Genomic DNA, 22,677 nt, shown 5'->3' with positions numbered 1-22,677 from the left:
GTAAGAAGTAAGAAGTAAGAAGTAAGAAGTAAGAAGTAAGAAGTAAGAAGTAAGAAGTAAGAAGTAAGAAGTAAGAAGTAAGAAGTAAGAAGTAAGAAGTAAGAAGTAAGAAGTAAGAAGTAAGAAGTAAGAAGTAAGAAGTAAGAAGTAAGAAGTAAGAAGTAAGAAGTAAGAAGTAAGAAGTAAGAAGTAAGAAGTAAGAAGTAAGAAGTAAGAAGTAAGAAGTAAGAAGTAAGAAGTAAGAAGTAAGAAGTAAGAAGTAAGAAGTAAGAAGTAAGAAGTAAGAAGTAAGAAGTAAGAAGTAAGAAGTAAGAAGTAAGAAGTAAGAAGTAAGAAGTAAGAAGTAAGAAGTAAGAAGTAAGAAGTAAGAAGTAAGAAGTAAGAAGTAAGAAGTAAGAAGTAAGAAGTAAGAAGTAAGAAGTAAGAAGTAAGAAGTAAGAAGTAAGAAGTAAGAAGTAAGAAGTAAGAAGTAAGAAGTAAGAAGTAAGAAGTAAGAAGTAAGAAGTAAGAAGTAAGAAGTAAGAAGTAAGAAGTAAGAAGTAAGAAGTAAGAAGTAAGAAGTAAGAAGTAAGAAGTAAGAAGTAAGAAGTAAGAAGTAAGAAGTAAGAAGTAAGAAGTAAGAAGTAAGAAGTAAGAAGTAAGAAGTAAGAAGTAAGAAGTAAGAAGTAAGAAGTAAGAAGTAAGAAGTAAGAAGTAAGAAGTAAGAAGTAAGAAGTAAGAAGTAAGAAGTAAGAAGTAAGAAGTAAGAAGTAAGAAGTAAGAAGTAAGAAGTAAGAAGTAAGAAGTAAGAAGTAAGAAGTAAGAAGTAAGAAGTAAGAAGTAAGAAGTAAGAAGTAAGAAGTAAGAAGTAAGAAGTAAGAAGTAAGAAGTAAGAAGTAAGAAGTAAGAAGTAAGAAGTAAGAAGTAAGAAGTAAGAAGTAAGAAGTAAGAAGTAAGAAGTAAGAAGTAAGAAGTAAGAAGTAAGAAGTAAGAAGTAAGAAGTAAGAAGTAAGAAGTAAGAAGTAAGAAGTAAGAAGTAAGAAGTAAGAAGTAAGAAGTAAGAAGTAAGAAGTAAGAAGTAAGAAGTAAGAAGTAAGAAGTAAGAAGTAAGAAGTAAGAAGTAAGAAGTAAGAAGTAAGAAGTAAGAAGTAAGAAGTAAGAAGTAAGAAGTAAGAAGTAAGAAGTAAGAAGTAAGAAGTAAGAAGTAAGAAGTAAGAAGTAAGAAGTAAGAAGTAAGAAGTAAGAAGTAAGAAGTAAGAAGTAAGAAGTAAGAAGTAAGAAGTAAGAAGTAAGAAGTAAGAAGTAAGAAGTAAGAAGTAAGAAGTAAGAAGTAAGAAGTAAGAAGTAAGAAGTAAGAAGTAAGAAGTAAAAAGTAAAAAGTAAAAAGTAAAAAGTAAAAAGTAAAAAGTAAGAAGTAAGAAGTAAGAAGTAAGAAGTAAGAAGTAAGAAGTAAGAAGTAAGAAGTAAGAAGTAAGAAGTAAGAAGTAAGAAGTAAGAAGTAAGAAGTAAGAAGTAAGAAGTAAGAAGTAAGAAGTAAGAAGTAAGAAGTAAGAAGTAAGAAGTAAGAAGTAAGAAGTAAGAAGTAAGAAGTAAGAAGTAAGAAGTAAGAAGTAAGAAGTAAGAAGTAAGAAGTAAGAAGTAAAAAGTAAAAAGTAAGAAGTAAGAAGTAAGAAGTAAGAAGTAAGAAGTAAGAAGTAAGAAGTAAGAAGTAAGAAGTAAGAAGTAAGAAGTAAGAAGTAAGAAGTAAGAAGCAAGAAGTAAGAAGTAAAAGGAAAAGGAAAAGGAAAAGGAAGTAAGAAGTAAGAAGTAAGAAGTAAGAAGTAAAAGGAAGTAAGAAGTAAGATGAAGTAAGAAGTAAGAAGTAAGAAATAAGAAGTAAAATGGAAAACGTAATAATTGAAGAGAAAAAAGCACAAAGTATATTGAACTGTTTTCTTAGACAGCAGGGACAGCGTTTTTTGTATATAGAAGAGAAATAAAGCAAAACCACGAAATATAGTATTTGTCAATTAAAATCAACATATACATATTTAGATTGTCTCTAAACGATGAAACGACTCCCGGTTAATTTTCAAAGTCAATACAGCCCGAATCAAACTTCATAGTTCAGCGGTGGTTTTAATTTAGGCTACACAATTTGGCCTCTGCGTGTTGAAGGCTATTCAACTGTCTGCATCGTACGTGACTGCAGTTCGGTAAACATACTCACTTGATATAGTCCTAAAAGTAGATAAATAGGTGCCGATCAGTATCAGCAGTGGAATGATGAACATAAACACCAAGGTGAACGTGGTATAGAGCTGCTCTTGCCACCGGTCGGTGTAAAAGCCGTGTGTCACACACTGGTAAAAGTCCTCCAGGAAAGGACCTTTTGCCACCCGGAAAATCATCCACTGTAAAACAGAAAACCGAAAGAGGCAAATTAGTGATGGTGTAGCCACAGGATTTAAATTTCTATGCTATGTATTTTTATGTAATTTGTAATCTGTGTAACGCAACACGTGTTTCGATCTTCAGTTGCCCTGGTTTACTAAACTAGCAAGAAGAGTTTCTGAAGCTGTTATATTTCTGCGTATCTTTTGAGCTTAGCGCTATTCTATTGCAAGTGTCTTAATTAATAGGAGGCTATTTTCCACAGCTGGTTTGAAAGATAATTAATGGGGACTTTAGAGTGGTAGTCTTTAGAGCTATTGGTTTTAATAGCGAGATTACCACGTACAGCCCTTAAAACAGTGGCCCTATTCGATAAAGCTGCTTTGCGTTGGCAAAAAGCATCTGTATCAAATTATTTTGGTTAGATGCCTGGAAGGAAGAGAAATAATTCTTTTTAATTTATTATATTAGAATTAATAATAAAGAGCAAATGAATCATCACAAGTTTCTCTCGTCTTAATCGGTTTCAAGTTTTTAGGTAAATGCTAATAAAGGCATGCATATTTAAACAGCTTATATTACTCGAAGGAAGATATTCAAAACACTTCATATTGCTATCTTATGAAAAAATAAAAACAAATCAAGTTTGCAATAAAACCTCTGATATTCGATTACTTTATATGAGATTGCGAAAAGCGTTTCACGGAATCTGTTCAATTTAATTCAATGCATGTTACAGACAAACATGTGAACAAGAAATTCCTCTTCCCACAACACAACGCCAACAAAATATCAATTCACGTGTATGTGCCGGCCGGGGCCTCGCAAATTCAATTCTCGTGTAATTCAGTGTAGCATGACTCGCCATGAAGCATAGTCTAGCGCAAGTCTGTTGAATTTGCATTTCCAGGAATATTATTTGATTTCTAAGCCTGGAGGAGTACTACAATCGATTGTGTGGGTTTTGCATTCAGTTAATTTCTCCACTGACTTTGAAGCATTTGTGTAAGGTTTACGTGGCTAGTAATTGGAAAAAGCTCCGATGAAATTGGTATTTCACTACTATACTAATTGATGTTAATTGGTTGTTGTCGGGCTGACACCGTAAGACAGCATGAGAATTAAATGGAAATCAAGTACAGAATTCAAAATGCTGACTTAAAACTTGATGATTACGTTCAAAGCTTAACATAGCGCTATAGTTGAAGTTGGTTCAAATTACTCATACTGGAGGTACTTAAGTATTGGGTTTCGGTGGAGGCCTTAGACAGCATGATTTTTAATTGCGATAGGCGGTTAGTTCCGCGGTTGTAAAATTTAGTAACCCGTAATAACTTTTCGCGCGGAAAGCTTTCCAAAATCGCTCTAACAAAAAGTTTCACAGAATACATTTACGGTTACGGTATTCAAGTACAACTTGAGTTTGCATGCTCGGATTTCTAGACATAAATAACTGCTTAAATTGTGTACCAACTTTCCAAACTACTGAATTATGCATACCGAGTAATCCGTTGAGGCCTATTCGGGAAATATTTTTGACATGTTAATGATTCGATGTCGACAGCGTGAAACAGACATTTGGCTGCTAACAGCATTCGAAGTGTAATGCAAATTTCTCGTATCTCATTTCCTTTTTTACAGCATACGCTGTTTCCGTTTTCCGCCCGACTACGCTGCATCGTCATTGCTCTGCAGTCCGGCATGTCCATATTGAGCTGATTTCCGTTTCGTCCAAAATGATGTCATAAACTCAGTGGGATGTAAAGGCTCAACAAGAGTTTCCTCTTGAAAATCAACCAGCGAAAGTTGATTAGCAGTATACTGTGAATTTGTAGATAACACAATGCTGAAAGTGATTGGAAAAACCACGAGGGAAAATCGTTCGGGTAGCCGATGAGCTGTGGCACAATGGAGACTACAATTTTCCGTGTGATAGGCTCACTCTCATACAACGGATGATTGGTCGTCGAAAAATCCCAACTGGCATTGGCGGCCCCGTCAATAGTGCCCGCTAGTGTTGAGATTTCCTAAAGGAGCACAAATATAAGGAAGAGATAAGACCACTCAATGGCTCACCTCCCCCAATCAAGGTCTCAATCACTCGAGCATGAATTTATTCAACTTTTACGTTTCCTGTATTGTGTGAAACCTACTTCAATATTGTTTGGAACGGTTTTGGCTGATCTGCTTATTATAAATTTTCCGTGGATGTTAAGGATCGTGTGCTTGAAGTACTAGTCGGTCGCTTTTGTGGGATAAAACAGAATGATTTTGAGATGATATGACAAAAATACTTGTGTACTGACTGATTCCGGTCAATGTTTTCCTTCACGTTTTCTTCTCAAACTGACAAAGGAATTTACGGAAATAAATCCATTTCCCCCGAAATAGTAAAAGTATAATCATGACTCAAGTTTTTTTTACAATTTTCAAACAAATTTTTTTTTTGAAAGTATCTAAATCAAATCAATTCCAAATTCGTAAATGGACCAACTGGTTGGACTCAATAGCTGCGAGGGGATACAAGCATGAATAATAAACATATCGCTTATAGGGTAAGTTAACCTATAGTGGACCCTTTACTTATAGTGGACCTCAGGCACAATTTCGGGGTTTATTAGTTTGTACTTCTTATTTCCGAGGATATAGGGTAAATTAACCATTAGTGAACCAGTTAGTGAATGAGTAGTTTTCTTCCTGGAATTATTTTAAACTGGTAACGCTAAACACGTAACCGATGGCATTTACAATACGAGTAACTTTCGATTAAACCTAAAAAAATATCAATTTATGTTGCAAATCTCTATATTTTACACATTTTTTAAAACAGATTGGAATGTCCGTTTTCCTTTAATGGACCATGTGGTTTACAAAAGATAGCGACCGGCTCCATTATAGGAATTCTAATTCTGCATTGAGAGGGTCCACTAATGGCGACATTCCGCATTGTTAACTATAAAATGAACCCTAGCTTGTTGAAAATGTCAATTTTAAGGCATTAATCATTAAATTTAGCTAAAATCTCATAAACAGAACTGTGTGGTATGTTTAGTAGTTTAGTGTCATATGTAACAGAAATAAAAAAAAAATAAAAATAAAAATGTAACAGAAATGAAAATAAGAAGCACAAGCTAATAAACGCCGAAACTGTCTGAAGTTTTTGGAGCGTCTTACTAGAATACGAAACCAGGAAATTAAATAAAAAGAAAACTTATCCAATTTAATTCTACTATGTATATTTTATTCTTGACAGATACGTATTTCGCCTACGACTTGCAGGCTTCCTCAGTGTCTGTTTTCGAACTCAGTCTGTAGCCCACAGTAGCCTACAAAATTGATAACAAAACTTTTTAAGCTAATCTCGAAATTACATTGATGTATTCAGCACTACTCTCGATTATCATCGGTGTGTCACAGGGTAGTAATTTAGGACCGCTCTTTTCTACGCTATTCGTCTTTGATACATCTATGCTTCTACCTAGAGGATTGGGTGAGGTGGTTACCCAAACATTCTTAGAAGATTGGGCTCAAGCCTGAATTTTTAAGGGCACACTTAAGGCCAAGCTTTCTACCATTGACTTTCTCATATGTTACCTATTCAAACGCAGTTAATGCTTTTGATTAAAAGAAATTCTCGAATTTTTGGATCAACTTATTAAATTTAGTCACTTGTCAGTTATGTCAGGTTGTTTGGCTTTGCTAAATGTTTTCTTTGTCTGATGATTAAGAATTGCGCTCTAGAAACTAGACTAAATTTCACAGGTCGGTTCTTTGAAATTATCTTGAAATAACACCATATCTTCCCGTAAAAAGCAGTCCTACGTCAAAAAAATGGCAAAGAGAAGTCATTGAAGTCAAAAATAACACGCTCAACTAGGGATTGAGAGCTATGAGTTCGACTCTAACTTTCCCTAAGTCTATATTATTGGCTAAGACTTTAATTTTCCAGTGTGCCTCAATCTACATTTTTCGCATTAAACATTTATTAGAAAACAAAAAGAAATTATTAAAAAGATGTCAAAGAGACGTTGCAAAAAAGTTAAAAAAAAGTCAAGAAGAAGTCACAACGAAATTAAAAAATATCAACAAGGCGAACAAGGAGTCAAAAAGCAGTTGTAAAAATGTGAAAAAGACTCAAAAAAGTCAAAAGTCAAAAGTTGAAAGTCAAAAATCGCCGTGAGACCTTCAGTTAGATACTGATGAAGGTCTCACGTCGAGACCGAAATACGTATTTATCAATAAAACACAGTAGTAGAATTAAAGGATATAAATAACTTTTTGTTTTTCTTCTTTTTATTGTTTCAGGTATTCTACTACAACGCTCAAATAAACATTAGTTAATTTAAAAATCAAAAGTCAAAAGTCAAAAGTCAAAAGTTAAAAGTCGACAGCCAAAAATCAAAAGTCAAAAGTAAACAATCAAAAGTCAAAAATCGTTGTATTAGATAGTTGCACGTTATCTTGCTTGCTGTGCTTCTGATTCTCTTGTTCCCACCGGATCGGTGGCGACCACCATCTTCGCAGTGTGCAATGTGCTCTACCCATCGTATCCGTCCAGTACTAGCTTAGCTAACTTTAGAGTACTAGGTTCGCCGTAGAGCTACGCGATTTTATGGTTTTTTCTCTGCCTCCAGACTTCGTCCCCCTGCGGTGGTGAATGTCGTTATTACCCAAGCAACCAAAAGTTAGAATTTCACTTAAGGAACAAACTTGAAAGTTCATATTTGGTTCAAATTTAGTTCCGCAGAACTTTCTTGCTGAACAACCAGACGCAACATTTGCAAACCGAACTTCATTCTCATCAAAGTACCGTTAATAGCCGTAGCAACTTGAAGGTCCAACACGCAACTTGAAAGTTCAACATACAACTTGAAAGTAACTTAGGGTTCGGATAATGGTGCCTAAGGAAGGTTAACAAGCTTTATGTCTATGGACCCAAGTAACCAAAAGTTCCGATAAAAGGGGATTTTTGGCTTAATCAGCCAACGAAATGATCATGAATAGAACTCTATTCAACTTAATTTTTAAGTAATTAACCGTACTTTCAAGTTCGTATTTGATGTTTAAACTTCGAAAGGAATACAAAGTAACTTCTAACAGAACCAGAAAGTTCGCAAAAAGTTCGCTTAAGTCGCTATATAGAACACTGTTCAGCCTAAAAAGAAACTCCAATAATTTTCAAAATAAAAAAGATTGGGGGAATATTTTCCCACTTCTTCCTGTTTTGCAGATTCATGACATTTCTCATTAACTAAGGTGTTTAATTTCGGTTAATAATCGACTGTTTTTTTATAAATATTAACATATTGTAACTTACCACACACCACCAACATAAACCTCGGGGATTTGAACTCGAGTACTTCTTTTCGGTAACTTAGACGCATACCACTGCTCCGTTGCTGGAATATGCCATTAGCATCGTTTTTACTCGATATACTAATTTCTCATTTATCACAGCCCCGAAACGAACTTACACTTAAGAACAACTCATCGGCAAAATTCATGTCACTAGCGGCGTCAGAGATGGCGCAATGCATCAGGATAGGCATGCAACGAGGAACACTCGGGTTCAAATCCAGTAGCGGTCGGTGTTAGTTAGCCTTTTTTTAAATGGTCTATCTTAATCGCATGAACCGACTTTACAAAAGTTAGGAGGAGGTGGAGGTAGAAAATGGAAAAGTATAAAAATAGAACTACAAGTGCTGTTTTATAAACTTTTGCCAAAGTTTCTTCAGAAGCTGCTTAGCGCTCTATACAGCGAACTCTAGGCAAGCTATACCTCCCCAAGCAACCAAAAGTTCGAATTTCACTTAAGGAACAAACTTGAAAGTTCATATTTGGTTCAAATTTAGTTCCGCAGAACTTTCTTGCTGAACAACCAGACGCTACATTTGCAAACCGAACTTCATTCTCATCAAAGTACCGTTAATAGCTGTAGCTGTTGTTTACAACACTCTGTTTGGGCGTCTCTTAAATAGTGGGGGTCCGAATCGACGTTAGCATTTCGATAGGATCTGATGTCAACGATGTCTGAAAAGTGCCCACAGTCAGTGGTCGATCTGTGTTTCTGTTTGATTTGATGGCCTTGAGGTGTAATGAGAGTTTATGCTGGTGGAGTATCACGTACAGTTATGTTCTTGGATTCGGTATAACCGATAAATCTTAGTCGTTGTCGGTTGTTCAGTTATGCTCTGAACACTGCAATCACTGGTTTATGTTCCTCCTCCTGGCTGACCTGAGCGTTAAGATTGCCGATGGCGATCTTGTTGTCATGTTTTGGACAGTGGTCGTATTCACTTCTTATCATCATAGGAACTTCCGAGGTGAGGGGTGTGCACGTTGATGATACTTATGTTGAAAAACTGGCCCATGATTCTCAACCTGCACATTCGGGAATTGATTGGACATCTCTCAATCATTCGTTTCCGCATATCGCACTACGAAACCTGTAAAACGATGAAAACACTGACATCCAAGCATGGTTAACATGGCATGGCATGGTTAACGAACTAAGTGTGGATTACAGTAAACACCAGGAAGATATCATAATAGATCATAATAGATCATAATAGATCATAATAGATGCCAGTCGTAGTGATAACGTTTATATAAATTAAAGCTGTACCGAGCTGTCGTGTGTATTGCCGCATCTCTGGTCGATGGTATGATCATCATTGAACGTACGATCCATTAAAACCTTCACTTCTTGCAGCGCTGCAATGTCGAACTTGCGGCAATTCAAACCGTTGGGCTGGAGAGCACTCGCGTACGCTGCTGAATGTATGAGTATGAGAAAACGGCAGTTTTGGGTTTGTTCCGATTGTCCCGGTCCGGAATTGCTTGTTCTTCGTTTATGGCGGTTATGGCCAACTTCTTGTCTCACCGAACGAGCATCGTGCAAAGAATTGTTCAGGGTACCACTCTGACACCAGAACGATGATTGGCCTGCTCTATGCAGATGGACACCGATCAGACGCCGTTTTGAACCGCTCCTAACATCGCGAAACAGGTGGTCGTTAGCTCGAAAGAGCCTCTCTTCTGGTTTGATCAGTCGTTTACCTGCTGTTAAATCCAAACCTTTTAGTAATAAAAATTTTAGAATTCTTTTCGTTCCTGAGCGTATTACTGCAAGCGAGGCTGACCGTTACATTTTCATACAAGAATATTCAGAACACCAATTTATTTAGATTCGTGAATAAAATTGGCGATTCTGTATTTTTTAATATTTTTTTTATTTATAATGTTCATTAACTATGCCAGTATATAAAATTTCATGAAATTCTGGGACCCTTTAGCCTAAACTTGTTCGCTAGTTTTGAAACTACTCCCATTATCAAATTCTTAGCGTGCAAATACTGGAAGAAAGTCGACATGAAGCATTGTTTGTTCGAAAAGTTTTGATCGACGAAATTGATCCGCCAGAAATATTACAACAACGGTGTAGAACCCACTTTCGTTGGAAAGTGGGTTAACCGCATAGCTTCCAGATGAAAGAAACTGCTAGGCAGTATTTATTTCCTCAAAATCGCATTGAAACCCACAGACGATAAACTTGTATCATCTAAGTCTTATGCTTCGGAAGGTGGAGCAAAATCCTTGGAAAGATTTATAATCTAAAAGATCCTAAGATGGGATAACGGGCAATAAGTGTTGTGATAAACTTTCAACCGGATAAGAGAGTGCCGCGTAGGTGAAGAGCTCGTCGAGTTCTGGTGGAATGGGAATTTTCCCGCGGCAGGCGTGAGTTTATGTATAGCATAGGTAATGGACATTTCAGTAAAGGGTAGCTTCTTGGATAAAACTTGTGGTTGGAATGCTTCCCACGTTGGCGTTCATATCGCTAAAAAAAATTCGAATAAATATAAAGTGATATTCTTTTGTGAAATGCTGAATAGAAACTCATTAAAGTTTTTTTACAGTTTGTTATATATGATGAGCTCTGACCTGAAACCTTTTGAGTAATGATTGTTGACAGTTGCACTAACGCCTTTCTAATTGGGATCTAAATGGGCAATTTTTATCCGATGATTTCGAGTATATTTGCTACTTATTAGAAGTCCATTAGCTGTGCTTACATATAACTAGTACCGACACACAGCATTGCTCGTAAAGCGGAGTGAAAACTTTTGCTTAGCTCCGGTGTTACCATGGTGGAACGAAAACTTAGACGGTGAATGCGATCAGAGGAAGTATGAACAAAAACTTCCCTCAATTTACCTAGTAGTGAGAGCAAGCGTTACTCACGTAGCTGTCACACTTTTAGGTTTTAAAGTGCATTTAATTTGAATGAAAGCACTAAATTAAGCAAAATTAAATAATGATTTATAAGGCAAGTAACCGAGTGTGTTTAATCAGGCCACCAGTTAGAATGATATTATAGAAGTTCCAGAACGTACAAGGAAGCGGTACCATCTGGAGCGCCACAATCTGGCAAAAAATATCCTATCCTTTGCGGGCATGATGTAAGGTGGTAACCGCAGCAGACGAAGAAAGATGTTTTTGTCTGATAGATGCTTTCGAACGATCAAGATTTTCGGCTTCCGAGCCATTTTCAGTACGTGTTGATAAACTTTCCATTGGACCATCTGTTTTCGTAGAGGATTAAAAATATTGTCATTCAAAAGACTTTTTCATTTGAAAACAGCGTCAATGTTCAATGTTCAATGTTGGTTCAACAGATATTGAAATGATCAGCTAGTATGATTTGTTTGTGCTACCGCAGACCATTACTATATCATGCTTAATCATGCAATCCAACAGTGGCAACCACACCAGACAGTAATTTGAATAAACGTTTCGATATATTAATACAATTATTTTACGTCGGTTCTCACCATTAAAAAGCAGCTCATTAAGCTACCTATCAACAAGCGACAATCGTTCCGGGTGCGGCACGGCATTCAACCCCCTTCGTTCCAAGAAACACTTTCCAGTGGGAAAAGTCTATTAAAATTTCCTCCTACCAAAGTTTGATTTCTGTTGCTTGCTACATACAGGTGGGCTTGAGAATTGTGTCCTTGTGGGCAAGCATGACAGCGGTAAAGGTGGTTTTCATCGCTTTCTTGCGGGTGAGCAGCACCAGTTCAATCGAATTTAACGCAAAGATTATTCCTGTATTGTAGTCCCGGGTATTCAAATGACCGGCAAGCGGTGAGGAAGAAAAACCATGATTGATGCATTATTAACTAATTGACTGGCAGCGGTAAAGGTGCCGGTTGTTGATGCATGCGTGTTAGGTAAATCAAATCTCATGGGAACCATGTCATGTCAGCTACACTAGTTTTAACTTAATCACCACCTCGCACGTCTAGCAGCAAGGTAGCAGGAATAAAGGGGGCGGGTTTGGAGTAATTGTCGAGAACATCATAATTAAATGTAATTAACATAAATAGACGCGGACATATTTGAACAGTTTTAAAGTGTCGATGTAGCACTATGTTTAGCACTTGCGCCACTTGATTAGCTCTAGTAACCCACACTGCACGTGTAAGAAGATGCTGATGGTAACACAGATAGACAGATTGCTCGTAGCTCCGTTTTTAATCAGAGACGCGACTATTGCACGAAAAATCAAATAAACACAGTGTTCGTTAAACATAGGGCGTTTCAATATGTATATTATAGGGAGTGGATACCCTGAGCTTCCGGTACTATCCATCGATTTATGATCAACTTCAGGTGCGAATTTCTCCACCTAGATGGTAGCTTTAAACCAAAAACGAACCTCAACATTTACTGCTCTATCATCAGTTCTTGTTTGCACGAAATCGGCAAACAAGACATCGTCCTGAAAATTCTCCGAACGATGATGAAAAGGATTTTATGTTGCGTTGACGTTGACAATCGAACTGCGGTACTATGACTAGACAAGAGCGACAGTTGAAGGGAGTGGGATGATACAGCAGGTGAAAGTAAAGATAAATTGGTTTTTCCTTTGATTGTTTACGCAGTGGGTGTAGTTGCCAAAAGTAGAATAATGTGACCACCTCGTGATGCACAACATGTATCTGACAATTCAATTACATTTTTCTTCTTCTAATAAAATTAAAACCAACTTTTTTTGGATTCACACAAAACAAGAAAGGTTAAGTGAAAAAATGACATAAACTTTGCGACTATCAAAAGAGCTGCTCTTCTGTTGCTAACAAATTTTGAATAACTCCTAACTATATAGGTAACTAGCTGACCCGACAAACTTCGTATTGCCACAAATTAAACTGTGTTGTACATAAATCGTGAATCTCGGATGACCTTTGTCACAATCTCGAGTTTTGCAAGTTTCGGGGGAGTTCATGAGTGTTTTAATATACAAATTTTCCTCACAGTAAAGTAGAAAACAACTCCCCGCATTGCTTAGTCTGATAAAATAAAGCGGATAGCATTTAAATATTCGCCATCATTACAAACCATTTCGCTGAATTCCATTTTGCGGAACACCAATTCTCAGTTGACCATAACGCGGAATATAGAGTTTCGCAGAATACCATTTCGCGAAAACCCTTACGCGGGATGTACCATTTCACGGAAAATCTTTTCGCAGAAAGTACCATTTCGCAGGGGTGAAGGAACGTAATAGAGGTCAGTAGATCTAGGAAAATAAATAAACCTAGATAGAGGTAATCTCTACGAGGGGCTGCTTCCCGCAGTGGCCGGCGCTTCCCGCAGTGGCCGGCGCTTCCGACGGCAGGTCGCCGACAACACTCGCGGTCTCGCGCTGAATAATCTAATGTTACTATTGATAGTTTTTGATGGTCTTGTTATTGATTAATGTTTTATGAAAGAGTCTAAAATTTCTTGAGTTCGATTAGTTTTTGAGTTACGAAAAAATTTCTGCTTTATTTGTATGAGAGTCCTTATCTCCCTACCACAGGGGTGAGGGGTCTCAAACCATCATAAAAAAATTCCTGCCTCCAAAACCCTCCACATGCCAAATCTGGTTCCATTTGCTTGATTACTTTTCGAGTTATGAGGATATTTGTATTTCATTTGTATGGGAGCCTCCCCTCCTAAAGAGGGAGAGGGGTTCTAATTCATCATAGAAAAAATTCATGCCTCCAAAACACCCACATGCCAAATATGGTTCCATTTGATTAATTAGTTCTCAAGTTATGAGGAAATTTGTATTTCATTTGTATAGGAGCCCCCCCTCCTGAAGCGGGGAGTGGTTTCAATTCACCATAGAAAAAATTCTTGTTTCCAAAAACACCCACATGTCAAATTTTGTTCCATTTGTTTGATTAGTTCTCGAGTTATGAGGAAATTTATATTTCATTTGTATGAAAGCCCCCCTCTTAAAAGGGAGAGGGGTCATTATTCCCCTCCTAAAGAGAGGAGGGGTCTCAATTCACCATACAAAAAAATGCCTGCAACAACACCCACATGCTAAATTTGGTTCCATTTGCTAGATTAGTTCTCGAGTTATGAGGAAATTTGTATTTCATTTGTATGGGAGCCCCCCCCTCTTAAAAAGGTAAGGGGTCTCAATTCATCACAGAAAAAATTCATGCCTCCAAAAACACCCACATGCCAAATTCCATTTGATTAGTTAGTTTTCGAGTTATGAGGAAATTTGTATTTCATTTGTATAGGAGCCCCCCTCCTGAAGTGGGGAGGGGTCTCCATTCACCAAAAATTCAGAAAAAATTCTTGTCTCCAAAAACACCCACATGTCCAATTTTGTTCCATTTGCTTGATTAGCTCTCGAGTTACGCAAACATTTATGTTTCTTTTGTATGGGAGCCCCCCCTCTTAGTGGGGGGAGGGGTCTCTAACCATCATCGACTGAAGTTTTTGGAGCATCTTAGTAGAATACGAAACCTAAAAATAAAAAATAAGAAAACTTATCCAATTTAATTCTACTATGTGTATTCTATTCACGACAGATATGTATTTCGCCTACGACTTGCAGGCTTCCTCAGTGTCTGTTTCGAACTTCGAAAGCAGACACTGAGGAAGCCTGCAAGTCGTAGGCGAAATACGTATCTGTCGTGAATAAAATACACATAGTGGAATTAAATTGGATAAGTTTTCTTATTTTTTATTTTTAGGTCTTTAACCATCATAAGAACCTTCCCTGGCCCCAAAAACCCCTACATGCAAATTTTCACACCGATCGGTTCAGTAGTTTTCGATTCTATAAGGAACATACGGACAGACAGACAGACAGGCAGAAATCCATTTTTATAGGTAAAGATAATTTCTGCCGTCACACGTCACATCCTTGCGACCATTTTCACATTACTATATTAAAACAAATTGTAAAGTTGTTGTATAGTAGTATTAAACTTTCATGAGGGAGGAGTCTGACCAGCTAACTGAGAAATTTTCAGTTTTTTTCAAAGCAAACACCTTGTGCTTTGTCTCATATTGTTTGTTCGGTAAAAATAAATGTTAGTCCCACATTGCCGGAGCACTTCGTATACGGATCTAGAATTACCTTGATTTGAGAGTGGGAAGTAAGTTTGTTTTTCAGTGGTTTAGTTAATTTAATTTATGCAGAAGAAAAGTTAAACATGGGCGTAATTCTCATGTATTGTGTAGTCGGAAAAGGGTTATACCAAGAATAATGGTCGTAGAGCGGAGTTTTCTTCTGGCAAAGAAAATCCTATCCGCTTTTTTATGTTTTATTTTTGTTGCCGGTGCGGGGGAAGTACCTACATCTTGTCGTCTATATTTGAAGCTCGCGAGTTAGCGAGTTTTCATAATTGGTTTTACGATGCAGGAATACGTCTTACAGAAAGGAAACGGCGTAAGATCAAAATCTAGAAGTGGAAAACTAGAATGGTCGGATTTTAAATGCGTATAACATTTTAGTTTCATTTCTTGACAGATTATCTAGATTTGTGAAATATCCTAGAAATTTTCCTACAAATTAACGAATTTATATTACTTCTGCTGACAGATGTTTAACGTTTAATAATAATTCAGTTGTAATCAAGATCATTAAAATCGGTAGCGAGGTTCAAAAGTTTTAGTAGAAATTTTAAGCAAAGACAGGTTGGCAAAAATCGAGTAGAGTAAGGAGGGGTAAAAGTGCGATGGGGGTAAAAGTGCGATTCAATGATTTAACGGTGCAGATTCCGAGTAAAACTACATTGGCATGGATGAGTGACTACTTTGACAGCTTGAATTTAACGTAAACTTTGGTTGCTTACGAAGCATAGTTGCTGAGTTATGTGCAAATGTAAGTTTAGGGCGGTTTTGAGATAATTTTTCGTTAATATCCTCTTGTTGATATCGTATTTGCCGTATAATACGATATCAACAAGAGGATATTACTTGTTGAAAATTTGTAGCAGCGTTTTACATCACTCACATATCTGTTTTGAAAATACGGTGAAAAAAATTTAGAAAATATATTTCGCTTTTCCATAATTTAATCAAACCCCGTCAAGTGCCTAGCGGGGTAAATGTGCGATTCATGGACGGGGCAAAAGTGCGATTCAAGGACGAGGCAAAAATGTATAGCTAATTATATACAGCTTTAGGTACTATATTACAGATACTAGAAATGGAAGATCTGCAGAAAACTCTGTGCTCTACAGATGTTGATCGAAGGAAAACAATGTTTTTCCGCTGATGAAACAAAAAACAGACGTTTGGAAAAGTTGTGATCTTGCGGAGGCTGCAATACACCAGCGTAAAATAGGAAAGATGCAAATTGAGAATATTCCTTACCGAAATATACTGCAGATTGAAGATAATATGGTTTTGTTAGATACTGCTGTGCTAATTTCATGGATTCGAGCTTCGTACTTTGCCCCGCAGTATTCGCATTTTTGCCCCGCTAGTGGGGTAAAAGTGCGAATCGGCACTTGATCAGAAGAATGAAGAATTTAGTTTGCTTAACATTATTATGCCATTATTATTAATTTTATAGTTGAATGTGAAGACATTGAGTTACAGCATCACTATAAAATATATTTTGTTGTTGTCCTTTTTTATATGTCACGAAAATTGATGACAACTTTAAACATCGCACTTATGCCCCGCCCTACTCTATATTAATTTAAGCGCAATATTAATTTAGAAAAAGGCACTGCAGGCGCCAAATCAAAAATATATTTGTCTAAAAGCTTCTGAAAATAAGAAAGTTCACAAAATTGGAGCCCTATTTTGCTACACCTTTTGTTACGAAATTGCTGTTGTGCAGCCTTGGTCAAGGCATGTAATCCCAAGCAACAATGTGAGTTTTATTGTACTCTTATGGCGGTTATCATGACCAATTTTGGTCTTAAATTCCATAATAAGAGTGTAATAAAACCCAAATTGTTACTTGGGATGTTACCATGCCCAGAAAACAGGAACCGGGAAAAAAGTGGTGCCCAGCTTATTGGTGGGCCGGGACAGTTAGCAACGTCCGTGCCAATTGTCTCAAAGCCGGAAGACGCATTCAGAGAGCCAGAACTGCAGCAGATCGGGAAGAGCATAGCGCAGTATTCAGAGTGGCCAAGGGTACATTGAAACATGACGTAAAACTGAGGAAACGCAACTGCTTCAAGGGGCTATGCCGAGAAGCTGACGCCAATCCAGGGATAATGTGTTCCGAGGATTGCGAGGGCGGAGGGCAGAGGACCTGCAACAGCCTGAGAATTGCATCCGAATGAGCTGAGGGCTATCGTGGATGAAGTTTTCCTGACGCCCGACCCAACGATATCGCTATCAACTTCGTACGGTGCAGAAGAGAGGGCCGACGCTGATGGTTCTCGAATCTCTAACGATGAACTTACTAGCAGACGGCTGAAGTCCATAAAGGCGCCCGATTCGAATGGTGGCCATAAAAGCAGCGATGCAAGTGTTCCCAGACATGTTTTTTTTTGTTTTATTTATTTTTATTTATTTATTATTTTCTCCATCGGATCTAGAGTCTAAATGAAGATTTCAAATCTGAATGGGAAAAGCCGATTTGAGTTGAGATTTTACCCATTCTCAAATCGGCATAAAAACCCATTATCTTTTAGGTTAAAATAGTAACATACATAAGCACAAACTTAAATAAACATAAAACATAAATTTCACATTAAAATGCATTAGCCCTTATCCTATTCTTAAATGTACTCGTCGATATAGAAAAGTCAAATTGTTCATATGCGTCATTAAATAAACAGCACATTGCCTGAATTGGTTCGTGTTGTCCGTATTGTGTGCGATGAAAAGCCGGCCGAAGAAATCCTCGGGATCTAAGTGCCCGAGGTGTAACATTTATGTCTATCATACCCAGAAGTTCAGGTACATCTATCTCCCATTTCAGAAGTTGAGCTACAAAAACGGTTCTGGATACGTTTCTCCTTTTACGTAGGGTTTCCATATTTAGCAGTTTACAGCGGTTCTCATAAGGTGGGAGATTTTGATAGTCGGACCACGGGAGATGTCTTAACGCGTGTCTAATAAGTCTCCGTTGCACGGCTTCGATTCTTGCTGACCAAATATGAGTGAATGGACTCCATACCACGGAAACCGTCTCGAGAATAGAGCGCACCAACGAAAAGTAGAGAGTTCGCAAACAATATGGATCACGGAAGTCCTTGGCCATGCGCATGATAAAACCCAGATTGCGAATCGCTTATTTGAAATGATGTTTGAGTAATGGTTGTTGAAAGTCATTTTAGTATCCAGGTCGACTCCTAGGTCCTTAACAACGCTGACCCGTTCAAGACTAGACTCGTCGATTTTATAATTATATACAATAGGTGTTTTGCTTCCAGTGAAGGTGATGACAGTGCACTTGGAAACACTGATGGTCAGGTTATTTAGGCAACACCACTTTGTAAATTGGTCAATATAGCACTGCAGTGGCTTACAGTCCTCAACAGACCGTACAGAGAGAAATAGCTTCAGATCATCAGCGTACAGCAGCTTGCAACCCGGAGGGATCACAGAGCAAACGTCATTAAAAAATATAGTAAATAGCAATGGTCCTAGGTTGCTTCCTTGTGGCACTCCGGATTGATTACAAAAGCAGTACGACTCATTAGAACCTAATTTAACTGAGAGTTGTCGATTTGTTAGGTATTGCGTAAATGTCTGGAAGATGGTATCTACTCGGACAGGGGGAAGATCTAGAAGCTGGTGCTTTTGCCGAAGCTAGGAAAACCTACTGGGGATCCGGTGGCAAATAGGCCGATTTGTCTGCTGGATTCAAGTTATGAACTTCTGGAGAGAATTATCCTCGATAGGCTGTCAAACAAGCAGTTCGGGTTCTGGAAAGGGGAAGTCCACGGTGGATGCTATTCGGATGGTAGTCGAACGAGTCGGAAAGTCGTCCAAACAGAAACGAAGATGAGATTGTTTTTGCGCCGTTATAAGTCACTGCATGGAATGCATGCTCCGAATTCTGAGGATTCACACCCGAATAATCGCACGTATTGCCGACCAGTAGACCAGGCTGATGGCGGAAGTATTCCACATTGAAGTTCTCGGCGACGAAAAAATAGTCAACCTACAGCGTAAGTGCGGCAACTTTAGCACAGCATATGACGGTCTAATACCGAAGCCACGTAATATTCCAATGAGCCTCTGGGTCTGCCTCTTCTACGATGTCCTCGTGGATTCCAGTCGAGTGCTGCTCTGCAGACTTCGTTCGCTCTTTTCCTCAAGGTGTGTCCGGTCCACTTCCAACTACGTTCACAAATTTCTGTGGCTATCGGCCATTGATGACACCGACGATGGAGTTCCTCATTGGATATCCAAATGTCAGGGCACCAGGCACGAATGATAAATCGCAGGCACCGGTTAATGAAGTTAATGAGTCGAGTGCTTCGCGTTGTCTCCGCTGAGATGCACCACGTTTCGCAGGCATACTGCAGTACGGATTTAACGTTTGAATTAAAGATTCGGGTTTTCGTACGTAGAGTGATCTGGTTTGAGCGCCAAATGTTTCGCAGACCTGCAAAGGCACCCCTGGGCTTCCTGATCCGTGTGGCTATATCAGTCTTAGTACCACCATCGGGCGTTGTCTGGCAACCAAGATATTGAAAGGTGTCTACCTGTCCAAGGGGGGGGGGGGGGGGGGGGGTCATCTAACTTGCTCTGCATATTGTTTCGGCGTTGTGCGAGCAAGACAGTGTCGTCGGCTGGGTCGAGGTCATTTAGCTGCTCCATCGTTAGAGGATTCCAAGGCAATCCTCGATTTGGTTTACTGTAAATTGCTCCATCTAATATCTCATGAGAAACAGAGGCGGTGATAAAATGCAGCCCTGTCTCACGCCAGCAGTAACCCTTATGGGGTCGGACAAGACCTTGCACGAGAACGCCTCGTACTGTGCCTCGATGGGATGGACTAGCTTATCTGGAGCGCCCCAGATGTTTTCATGGTTGAGTCGGTCGAACGCCTTTTCGAAGTCAACGAACACCAGCAGAAGAGAGTCCTGGAATTCGTTGATCTACTCCAATATAATGAGGAGCGTTGTGATATGATCTACACATGACCGGCCAGCACGGAATCCAGCTTGCTGCCGCTGGAGAGTAGCGTCGATCCAATACTAGCACCTGTCTGTCCGAAATGCAAAGGGATGGTACCCCACAGCATGTGGTTTTCAAATGTCCTCACTTTGCCAAGCGCGTGTAGCGTGATGCCACCCTTGCCCGGGAAGAACATAGGAGGAGAAAAGGGTCGGGAGCAGAGAGTTTGGAATGCCGTCAACGGCGTTGTACTACAGATTATGTTACAGCTGCAACGACAACCGCAAGGAAATTGGAGTATTGGAGTGACATGGAGAAATACCAAGTCTGGGCAAAAAATCCTGCGTGGAATGGACGTTATGATGGTCGCCAACTCCAGATCGCTATGCGTCTCGACAAATGTACGGAGCAGTGCGAAGACACAGCCTCCTTACGGTAGTTCCGGCAGGTGGAAGGTTCTTGTCCAGCAGCTTGTGAGGTTAGAAACCCACACTACACAACACCGACTCACGTGATGTACATCCTTATCATTATCATGATGTGCCTTGCATAGAGCGTTTGCTCACGAAGAAAAAAAAACTTTTTAAATATTTGCGAAAAAAGAAATCTGTGTGAAATTCTTTCGTAATTACCTTATCTAATTAGGTACCTTATTTTTTGTTTATTACATATATTTTCCTTATAATCTTTCTTCGGAAACGTTTGCAATTGTGGTAGGTATGTACTTATGTGTTGTGGATCTTTATAGAAAGATCATTAAATAGTATTACTCTTTGCTTGATTATGTTGTGCTTTCGCTGCTGGAAGCGAGAGTGAATAATAAAACATTCCCGCACTACCGAGTACTAAACGCAAGCCATAATTTGCAACGCAAAAACTAATTAACGCAAGCAAGTACGATAGCAATAAAGCATAGCTTAATTGACGCTTTCAACACGTATTTTCTCCAATATTGAGTACCGTGGGTGGCAAATATTTTTGTGCGACTGACTGGTGCTGGGTGCTGGACTGGTTAAGTTATTAATTTTTCTAAGCACGCAAACAGGTCTGCTTTTCTTTACTTACTTCCAAGCTGAAATTTTGCTCAGTAACTCAAACATAACCAATTTTGTCATTTAAATTCACCACATGTTGATCTAAGTCTAGCCTAGCGTGCTAAGTTAGTTACTAACTGTTGGTCTCTTGCACCACCTACGTTAAAAAAGTAATCCCAAACCAATACATCCAACACAAATTAATACGTTATTCGGAGGATTCCACACTCCGGAGCCGCAGGACGACTGGTACGATTGCAAATTAAGTTTCTATTTTCCAACATCGGAATGCGTTTCATAACTTCAATACAAAATTAATTAGTGTAAAATTAAGCGTATAATTTTCCTCACGGAATTTCCTTCCGCTTGCTACCGACTCGATGGTTGTTTATTTGGCTGAACTGGCACAGAGCTGCGAATACCACAAAATATAATCTCATTGCCGTTCCGGTTTCAGATTCAACATCCGAAATTAGAATAAATCGTGCAGAGCGGTACTGCGTTTGACTAACTGAAAACCAAAACCAGAAATTAAATCAAGCCTCCACCGTTCGAAAATCCCGCTTTATTAGCTGAAATTTATCCTCTTGAATGCTGTATAGTAATGTTGGATTTGAGTGGCGAACGTCCTTCCCTCTCGTCCGTAGTGAATTTACTGCGAAATTTGAAATTGAAAATAATTTTGCTGTTTGTAATATAAGAAGAGTAATATTTAGTTGTTCCCAATCAATATTTGCACAAATCTGAACACTTACAGAATATGATGCGTCGTGTTAAAAAGATTTTAAGAACAATATGTACATATCTACCGAAAGTATCAAATCCTGTCGAAAAGTGCTCGCTCGACCGCAAATGTCAATCGCAGTTATTAGTATTCATATCATTCCAAATATTCATTTCACTAATTAAACATTGTTCATGAAAATTTGTCAATTTGGAATAAATACTCCTACATGCAACCGAGAAATTACTTCTAAAATTTTGAAAACTGTATATTGTATTGGTTACAATCATTAAATGGAAAGGACGAAAAAACATTTCGTCATAAAGTAATTTTTATGTGTAAATTAATTCTTAATTTTGAATTGTTGATTTCGACGACGGTTATTCCGTGGGAAAAAGTGCCGACTGTGAAAAAATAGTAAAATGTATTTAACTACAATTCAGATAATTTACATACTGTCGCCCCTACGCATCCCCAAATAAGATAACATCATCAGCAGAAGGTCATACTGTGTCCCAATCTAAATTGAATGCGAAAAAGTTCAAACGAAACAAAAGGAAAGCTAAGGAAAAAGCTTGCGGTTTTCACTTTGAGTTATGGACATCGTTTAGGACTGGAGCATGATTCTGCCACCCCATAATTCACCGAAAAGTGTCCGTTGTTTGGCAGAAGGTTTAATGCCATCTGCAACAAAAAGGTTGCCGTGTAAAAAATAAATCAATACCTACTGGAAGATTTATGGGTGCATTCGGATGATTTTATTATTGAGTTTTGAAAGCTTTTGCGACATCTGCGCTGTTAACGATTTGGCGAAAGGTCTGTAAGTTTCAATCACAGATACAAGAATACAAGAAGGCATCTTTATTGTGTGTCCTAGATGTTTTATCCAATTATGAGGGTTTAAGAAAACATTCATATGATTGATTGCAGCTAAACTTCAGAGGTTTCGTGACCGATTAGGCAGCAACATGCACGTGGTTAGAATCTTCATTCGGATGGAATCCTAAGTTTAGTACCGTGCTATTAGCAACCCGCACATATATAGTACTATACAGCTTTAACAAAATTAATATATTTATCAATATAATTTTTATCATTTTTAGATTATTTTTTAACAATCAAGCATGAAAGTACCTTTGAATTCAAATTGAAGCTTACCTAGGTATT

The 22,677-nt window shown here is 38.2% G+C and overlaps 1 protein-coding gene across 2 annotated transcripts in view; it reads right to left on the bottom strand.

Annotated features, from left to right (window-relative positions):
- LOC128739156 (gonadotropin-releasing hormone receptor) overlaps positions 1-22,677 on the bottom strand; it is a 149,356-nt gene that overhangs the window by 15,469 nt on the left and 111,210 nt on the right. For both annotated transcript variants that reach the window (XM_053834574.1, XM_053834575.1), the window contains exon 3: positions 2,189-2,372. In XM_053834574.1, the coding sequence (XP_053690549.1) occupies positions 2,189-2,372 (184 nt within the window). The remainder of the gene's footprint in view (positions 1-2,188; positions 2,373-22,677) is intronic.

This window comes from Sabethes cyaneus, chromosome 3 (genome assembly GCF_943734655.1).
Source record: "Sabethes cyaneus chromosome 3, idSabCyanKW18_F2, whole genome shotgun sequence".
Taxonomy (NCBI): Eukaryota; Metazoa; Arthropoda; class Insecta; order Diptera; family Culicidae; genus Sabethes; species Sabethes cyaneus.
The sequence above is the reverse complement of the archived record's forward strand: the minus strand, read 5'-3'. Positions and strand labels throughout refer to the sequence as shown.